The sequence below is a fragment of the Diabrotica virgifera genome, chromosome 2, assembly GCF_917563875.1.
Source record: "Diabrotica virgifera virgifera chromosome 2, PGI_DIABVI_V3a".
NCBI lineage: Eukaryota > Metazoa > Arthropoda > Insecta > Coleoptera > Chrysomelidae > Diabrotica > Diabrotica virgifera.
The window spans coordinates 6,783,699-6,792,529 of NC_065444.1; the positions used below are offsets into that span (position 1 = coordinate 6,783,699).

Sequence of the window (8,831 nt, forward strand, 5' to 3'; positions counted from 1 at the left end):
TTCAAATTTTCTTGTAAAATGCTATGTCTTCTATCTATATACATATATTTATACGTAGAAAAAGTTCTTCCAACATCTGCAGATGTGATTGGTGCGTATTTAAATTTAGACAAATGTACCGGTACTATGTTACAACAATATAATAAATTTGGGCTGTCTGCAGACAAATATTAGTTTATTACATGGCAGGTATAACGATGGGTTTTCCCATTTATCTCCTAAGCCTAAGGGATTAAAATTCTTATGGTTTATTGAATTATTACAGTTTTATAGCTCTTTATATTTCATATAATTTTGCTTAAGACAGGAAGTAACATGAAATTTCACTATAGTTTATCATAAGAAGAAAAATAAACAAAGATAAGCAACATATCTTTAAAATAAGCATTTTTACTAAAAATCCTAATTATAAGCAAAAAAAGCAAAATGCTTATAATTCGAACTTTAGTTATAACCTTAGTATTTAACAATATCACTGTAATAATGTTACTAAACAGGTAAATTTTCATTGTATTCCGGGTGTACCAATCAACTGGGTTTTTTTCTCAAAGTTCTCATCACTCTGTGGAATATTCTAGCATTTATATAATACCGAAATTAAAAACCAACTATAGCCTTATGTTTTCCCAACATTCTGTTTTTTGATTCATTAGCTTATGTTGGACCATAAAAAAGTTAGGTGCTTTAACAACTAAACATGTTTTTCATCAATACAGGGTGTTTTTAAATAAGTATCGCAAACTTTAAGGGGTAGTTCTGCATGAAAAAATAATGACAGTTTGCTTTATAAACGTATCTTACACATTACAAACTAATGGTTTATTTATTGCTGTAAAACTGGTTTAGATATGCAAATGAAATTTGGTTGGTTTTAAGACGTATGCACATTTTTTGACATACAATTAAGAATTTATTAAAAAAAAGTTGTCAGTTGCCATTAAGTCATTGGAATATAAACAATTCAATTTGCATCCCACGTGTTGGGAAATTCAATAGCTTACCTAAGGGCATTATCCTTGTAGCCATGTATCCATTCTAAGACATTTGATTTAAGTATGCTCCTTTAATGCATCCATATTATATTTAAAGGGTTTTTACCCGAATATTTCTTTGGTGGCTCAGCTGGCATCCAATTGTTGATTTTTTATAAAATCGAAAACGATTTGTTGTGATGTAACCCTTAAATGGATTTTTAATAAAAAAAATTTTATACCTTTTACAAAGAATTTTTCCAATTTTAAGAATTTATTGTTCACCATTGATGCGCATACTGGTAATATGACCCGTATGCGCGCCAATTAGATATGCAGATGACACCGATAATCTGAATGATTTACAGATATTAACAATTCGCATAACAGAAGTCAGCAACAGATACGGACTAGCGCTTAACATAAAGAAGATCAATCAACCAAGAGAATATCGAAAGAGTCGAGCAATATAAATATCTGGGCACCAATTTAAATAGCCAATGGGACCACTCGACAGAAATTAATCAGCGAATAATAAAAACAAAAGCAGCATTCGTTAGAATAAAACCCATTTTCAACAGTCGAGACATAACATTAAAAACAAAATACTGTCTGTTGAAATGCTACATATTCACAGTTCTGCTCTACGGAATGGAAACGTGGACACTAACTGTTGCATCTATGAATCGGCTCGAAGCTTTCGAAATGTGGTGTTATAGGCACATCTTACGTATATCCTGGGTTGACCGAATTACTAATGTGGAAGTCCTGCATAGAATGGGGAAAGAGTGTGAAATTCTCATAACTAATTTTAATAGGTTGGTTCTCAGGGGAAAACGGAAAAGGGAGATTAGATGTAAGAGATTTTTATTTAGCGTAGGGGTGCGAGAAGCAGTCGATTTTGAGATTAGAATGAAAGAGGCTGTATTTGGCGATAATCGAAAGGACGCGAAGTTTAAGACGTACTTATATATTGACAAGCCGGTCATATATTAAGTAGATAAACGCAATTATTTCAAAGACACTTTCTTTTGTGAGAACTCGTAAAATTTTGGTCGCAATTACACAAACACTTTTACATTTCGTCAATTTAATAGTATCTATAATTTAGTTATCTATTTTATTAATTAAAACTGTTAAACATCACACGGACTTTTATTAGGATTGTCTTTAACGAATCCTATATTAATATGTTTCTATCTTTAGTTCCATTAACTGAGACCCCAAGATATTTAAAGTGTTCTACCTCTTCAAGTGTTCTAACTCATATTCGTCAATATTTAACCTTGTCACATTAACTGTATTTTTCTTGAGCATATTAGGTATTTTGCTAAACCCCTCTTGGTTTCTTCCTTGTACATTTTCGCAAATTCTTCATTTAAACTGTTGAGGTTTCTGCTAATAATGCTATGTCGTCAGCGCACGCCACAAGTTGCGACGTCGATATTATAATAATTGTACCTTTTATTTCGGTAGCTCTTATGTTCCTTCTGTAGCGACATTAAATAGTGTCATTGATAAAGAGAATCTCAAATATCATGTATAATATATAAAGAGTAACTGTATAAATTTTGTTTTGTGCCATTAAGTATATTTAATTTCATTTAATCTTTTAGGTAAAATTGTGCCTTGGTGCATTGGGAGGAGACCTCGTAGCTGAATTACCTTTTATTTTGATGCATCCTAAACCAGAAGAGGAAATTTTACCGCCAGCCACTCCTTCTAGGCGTGTCAGTGAAGACGTCAGAAGTGACGTACCAGTCGATGCCAACTTAATTCAGCTGGAGGAGGAAAATCATGACGATGACATAATTTTTGAGGATTTCGCAAGATTACGATTAAAAGGAGGAGAAACTGATGCATGAAAGCGGGTACTGGCCAAAACCCGTCCATTTGTACCCCTACGTACCGAGGTGTATTTCACCTGCGAATAGGTACTACGAATCTACACATATGTTTCGAAAGTTATTGTTCGAAAAATTGAGGCCAATGGAAGAGTACGTTTTTTGGAAGAATAATTTTGAGCGATATTGGTAGATTCTAGGAAACGGTACCTATATAACCAGTGTGTGTGCCCTAGTCAGCGGCTGTGCATTGCGACACAACCAGATTGCACTTCTTGTATGAATTAACTTGTTCCCTTCTTTAATTTTTATCTATGTCCTAATATATCAGTAATTATTTATTAAATTTTAACAATAAATTTTAACATTTCTTCAATGGTTTGATTGTTTCATTTCACCCGCTGAATATTTGAGATTAAACATATTGCCACGCGAAAACCAACGCAGAATAAAGAGACAGTAGAGACAATAACGACTAAGTTGAACGAACTGAATGAAGGGTATGATATTGTAAGATTTGTGAAAAGTCAAAGACTGTCATGGCTGGGACATGTTCAGCGACAAAAAGATACAAAAACAGACTGTACAGAACGAGACGGTTGGATGACGCGGGAGACGACCTGAAAACCATGAATATAAGATAATGGAGGAGAAGGGCACAAGAGAGATCTGACTGGAAGGACATGCAAAGACCCATCCAGGGTTATTATCCAAAAAAAAGAAGAAGAGATAATAATATGATAATAATCATAACATAACAATTATAATAATCATAACATGACAATCGAGGCGTTCTTTGCAAAAACCTCATTTGTCATTATTTAAAGATATTTTGAAGATATTTAAAAAAAAAGTTATTTAATTGAACCGTATTAAGTTTACAGAAATTCTCAAATTAGCGATTTATTATTTTGATGATTACACACAGTTTACAATATAAATAACATTATTTTTCCTTTGGTTTTTTGATGAAGGACATTTATTCATTTGACATATGGGGTTTTGCAGAAAATTTTCATTAATTTATAGGAAAAACGATATTTATAGTAATAAATCAAAATCAAAAATGAACGAAAAATGGTGTTTACTTATAAAATCACACAACACAACTATTCGAAGGAACGTTAACCTATAAAAACCTACTGACAGCCAAGCGATAAAGTTTCCCAATAGTCATTAACAACTGTGGTTTTGAAGGAAATTGTGCTTGACATATGGGGTTTATGCGGAATCGCCTATATTTTTGTCGCTTATATCTTAGACTACTGTAGTTTTAATAAAAATTTTTTACGCAAGGAACGTAGGTAATTAGTCCTTCAATCCATAGATGGCGCAAGTCCATTTCCGAAAAAAACTGACATATGGGGTTTTTTGCAAAGAACGCCTCAATTGTCTTAGAACTGCTCATCCATCCCAATAGTGCAATACCTTATGAATTAATGTCAGAATCAATGTTTAAATCAAAGTCAGGGAAGTTGGTGGAAAAGGTAGTGAGTGGAATAGCAGCTTCGGTGCTCGAATTCTGTCTATCTTCTAGCGTTTATAGACAGTGAGCTTGTATGCTTAAATTATGGTCATCCCTCCTTTTGTTCGTCTTGCAAGACCATAGTACGGAGCTAGAAGGACAATATGTCGATCGAACGATCAATCCAATGAAAGCAATCGCTGTAGTGGCCCTGGTGAACACTAGGAGAAACTGATGCATGAAAGCGGGTACTAAAACCCGTCCATTTGTACCCCTACGTACCGAGGTGTATTTCACCTGCGAATAGGTAAATACTACGAATCTACACATGTTTCGAAAGTTATTGTTCGAAAAATTGAAGCCAATGGAAGAGTACGTTTTTTGGAAGAATAATTTTGAGCGATATTGGGAGATTCTAGGAAACGGTACCTATATAACCAGTGTGTGTGCCCTAGTCAGCGGCTGTGCATTGCGACATAACCAGATTGCATTTCTTGTATGAATTAACTTGTTCCCTTCTTTAATTTTTATCTATGTCCTAATATATCAGTAATTATGTTTGTTAAATTTTAACAATAAATTTTAACATTTCTTCAATGGTTTGATTGTTTCATTTCACCCGTTGAATATTTGAGATTAAACATATTGCCACGCGAAAACCAACGCAGAATAAAGAGACACTAGAGATAATAATATGATGATAATGATTATAACATAACAATTACACTAATCATAACATGACAATTGTCTTGGAACTGTTCATCCACCCCAATAGTGTCAAAATGAATTCCATCTTAAAAATAAATGTCAGAATCCATGTTTAAATCAAAGTCAGGGATGTTGGTGGAACATGTACTGAGTGGGATAGTAGCTTCGGTGCTGGAATTCTGGCTCTCTTCTAGCGTTTCTAGACAGTGAGCTTGTGAGCTTAAATTATGGTCATCCCTCCTTTTGTTCGTCTTGCAAGACCATAGTACGGAGCTAGACCGACAATATGTCCATAGAACGATCAATCCATGACAACAATCGTTGTAGTGGCTCCAGTGACCACTAGGAGAAACTGACGCATGAAAGCGGGTACTGGCAGTGGCGGCGCCTGGTGTAAAATATTGGGGGTGCACACATAATGTTAAGATATAAAAAGACCTTGAGACCCTATTTCCGTAGGTAAAGGTTTTTGAGTGCCTTCAAATTGTAAAAATCAAAAGACCTTATTAAAAATTACAATAAATAATGTATTTTATTGACTTAAAATTATAATTTAGTGTTTAAATGTTACAAGCAAGTTTTGTAACGAAAGTCAGTCGCCTGTTATTTTTTAGATAAATTATTCACAAACAAATTCAGTAAAATTTGGAATTTCTTGAATCATTTTTTTTTTTATTGAAAACATTGCGAGTGCAGTTAATCGATCCTGGCCCATAGCTATTCTAAGGAAAGTTTTGATACGTTTCAATGCAGAGAGATATTGTTCTGTTTCTGCAGTTGTTACTGGCATCGTAACAAGTACATAATTGGAAAATTCCAATCTGGAATTCCAACTGGATAGTTAAAATCGTATCTTCTATTTTATTCTATTTAATTAGATAAATAATTTTGTGTTTTATTAGCTTTAATCTGTCAATAGATTCCATATTTATATTTTAATGTTGTAAAATTGTTGAAATTTAATTGTTGTATGTTGTAAAAAGTAAAAAAGTAAGGAACTGAAATGTTAGATAAGTAACTCTTTTTTTCTACCAATTTTAATTTTAATTTATCAAAAGTTTCCATATTTCTTTTTTAAAATTGTAAAATTGTGGTAAAAATATTAGAATTTGTACTTAGAACAGTGTTAAAAAACTCAAACCTCACGTACAAGTTGTAGTCCATGTGGCTCACAACTTCTGTGAGAAACTGGGTTTATTTATATATTGTTATATATCTTTTGTATTGTACAATTTTTTTTGCTATAAATAAACTCTATATTATTATTATTATTCATTATGCTTCCTCTTCTCCAAATATGTGCTTCACACCTACACAATTCGAAGTTTTTACACAAATCCCCATTTTAAATAATCATTTATAATCCCGACGTTTGCATTTTGGTACATTCTTAATTAACAAATTTGGTTTCGGCATTTTTAATTTTTCTTCTAAATATAATGAAGAAAGTTTAATTGATTTTAAATATTCCACGCTAACATTTACGTCCACAAATCCTTCCATTCTTAATATAGTTCCGAAATTCGAACTTCATGAAAGCAAAATTTAAACATACGTGTGCCGTGCACATTGAAAACACCAAAGATCATGCCATAAGATCACATCCAACTTGTGATCCTGTGGCCATCTAAACTTGTGGGCTATAGCGGGGTGGGTGGTGAGTTGTATTTCGTCGTATGAAAAGTCGTTGGTGTAGGAACCACTGTGAGAGCGGTGAACGCGGGGTTCTGTCTAAGGCCTCGAATCCGTGAACTTTATCCTTTGAAATATAATAAAAATAATTAAATGTTACCTATTAGATACTTATAAACTCCTTGGATCTGTTATTTCGAATTTCAATTACTGTATAGTTAGATTAAAATGTTATTTATAGAATGATAAATATTACATATATGAATGTTGGTGTGAAAATAATTTTGGGGGTTCACGTACACATGTGCACTTATGGAGAAACCGTCACTGGGTACTGGTAAAAACTCATCCATTTGTACCCCTAGGAACCGAGGAATATTTCACCTGCGAATAGGTACTACGAATCTACACATATGTTTCGAAAGTTATTGTTCGAAAAATTGAAGCCAATGGAAGAGTACGTTTTTTGGAAGAATAATTTTGAGCGATATTGGTAGATTCTAAGGCAATGGTACCTATATAACCAGTGTGTGTGTGTGTGTACCCTAGTCAGCGGCTGTGCATTGTGACACAACTAGATTGCACTTCTTGTATGAATTAACTTTTCTCTTCTTTAATTTTTATCTATGTCCTAATATATCAGTAATTATTTATTAAATTTTAACAATAAATTTTAACATTTCTTCAATGGTTTGGTTGTTTTATTTCACCTGATTACTTAACTGACTATAATGAACTAATAAAGCATACCATTGTTTATTTGTCAGCTTTAAAATACAAGAAGGGTAGTAGTTTTTTACCAGAATACAGTTCTAGCAAAATACAGAGAAGGTTATCTACCTTAGAGATAATAATAAAGCTAATGCAACCTCCATATAATTATCAAGGATACCACAAGGTTTAGTTTCATCGCCAATATTATTTAACTTATACACTACTGACACGTAACATTAAAATAAATAGCATTTCATTCAAAATCGTGGAATATGCGTATGATTTTTACGTCTACAAAGAAAACTGGCATTATCCCTATGCGGGATCGGCTTATTTCTCTTTATCCCTAAGCGGGATCGCCTTGTTTGTTGACATTTCTCAATAAGTTTCTCTCTTGGGTCATACCAATATCAAGCTCCTTTAGCCACATATCCTGCCTAGACGTCTCGCTCAGGTCTTCTTTGGTCTTCCTCTCCTACTCCTTCCAGTAATCTACAGATCAGCAATTAATCACACCATCTTGACCTATGCTCTCTCATTTTACATCAACTCTTTCTTTTTAACTGCTTAACATTCAAAACAGATTACACGAAAGAATTAGAATACAATAGACCCGCATTCCTGTTTGAGCGACTTTAAGAAGGCAAAGTAAGACTTTTTTATAATAAATAAATCCCGCTGGATATTATATTAAATAAGATTGAAGTCAGAATAGATGTACTACTTACGGAACCTATAGATACAGACCAGACAATGGAATAAGACAGGGGTATTCACTAAGCCCGATGCTATTCGATATAATCATGAATAAAGGAAGATGATGCAATTTTGATACAGTCGAACCCGCTAATTGGAATAGCCTTCGTGCCAATTAAAAATATTCTTATAGCCGGGATATTCTAATAACCGATCATTGGTGGCTATCCGTAATAAGTGTACCGAATATACGTACCTAATAATAGTACATAGCATGTTAATATTTATATGTATGTATAATGTATATGGTTTTATTTCTTTTTATGTCAATCATACAATAGCGTAACTTTGTTTATTAAAAAACCAAATTACATTATATTATGTGGATGCATACAGTAATTAATATGAAATGTATACAATATATAGATTATGTAAAATTTTCGTATTAAAATACATATTAGAAAATTACTTATTTAGTCTTGAAAAATAATCGGTAATAAATTTGTAACTTGTTTTTTTGTTACATAAAATACTGGTCACTTGTTGCTCTAAATTATGGAAATGAGAAAAATTTACATTGGTTTGGCCATCCAGAAAACGTCTTATAACATTACAAGCTATTAGAATGGGCGAACTGTTTGTTAAAAAATTTATAACAGGCAAGTGGGTGGCAATATGTATAGTTTGTAGACAAAGGAAATTATTTTATGACCTGAAAACGTGAATTTGTCGGCGAACGATTGAATTGGTACTCATAACAAAGTAAATAAAATATTTTTTACCTGACAAACCCTAATAATA

General features: G+C 32.8%; 1 protein-coding gene and 1 long non-coding RNA gene across 8 annotated transcripts in view; one reads left to right on the forward strand and one right to left on the reverse strand.

Moving 5' to 3' along the window:
• Nucleotides 1-3,194, forward strand: part of LOC114337033 (beta-arrestin-1) — a 131,455-nt gene extending 128,261 nt beyond the window's left edge. For all 7 annotated transcript variants that reach the window (XM_050642396.1, XM_050642402.1, XM_050642397.1 and 4 more), the window contains one exon: nucleotides 2,588-3,194. In XM_050642396.1, the coding sequence (XP_050498353.1) occupies nucleotides 2,588-2,836 (249 nt within the window). In that variant the 3' untranslated portion in view covers nucleotides 2,837-3,194. The remainder of the gene's footprint in view (nucleotides 1-2,587) is intronic.
• LOC126879409 (uncharacterized) lies at nucleotides 2,638-7,138 on the reverse strand. Its single transcript, XR_007696056.1, has 2 exons — nucleotides 7,005-7,138; nucleotides 2,638-2,895 (listed from the first exon to the last, which is right to left on the reverse strand). It is a non-coding gene; the product is annotated as an uncharacterized LOC126879409 (long non-coding RNA).
• Nucleotides 7,139-8,831: the final 1,693 nt, after the last annotated feature.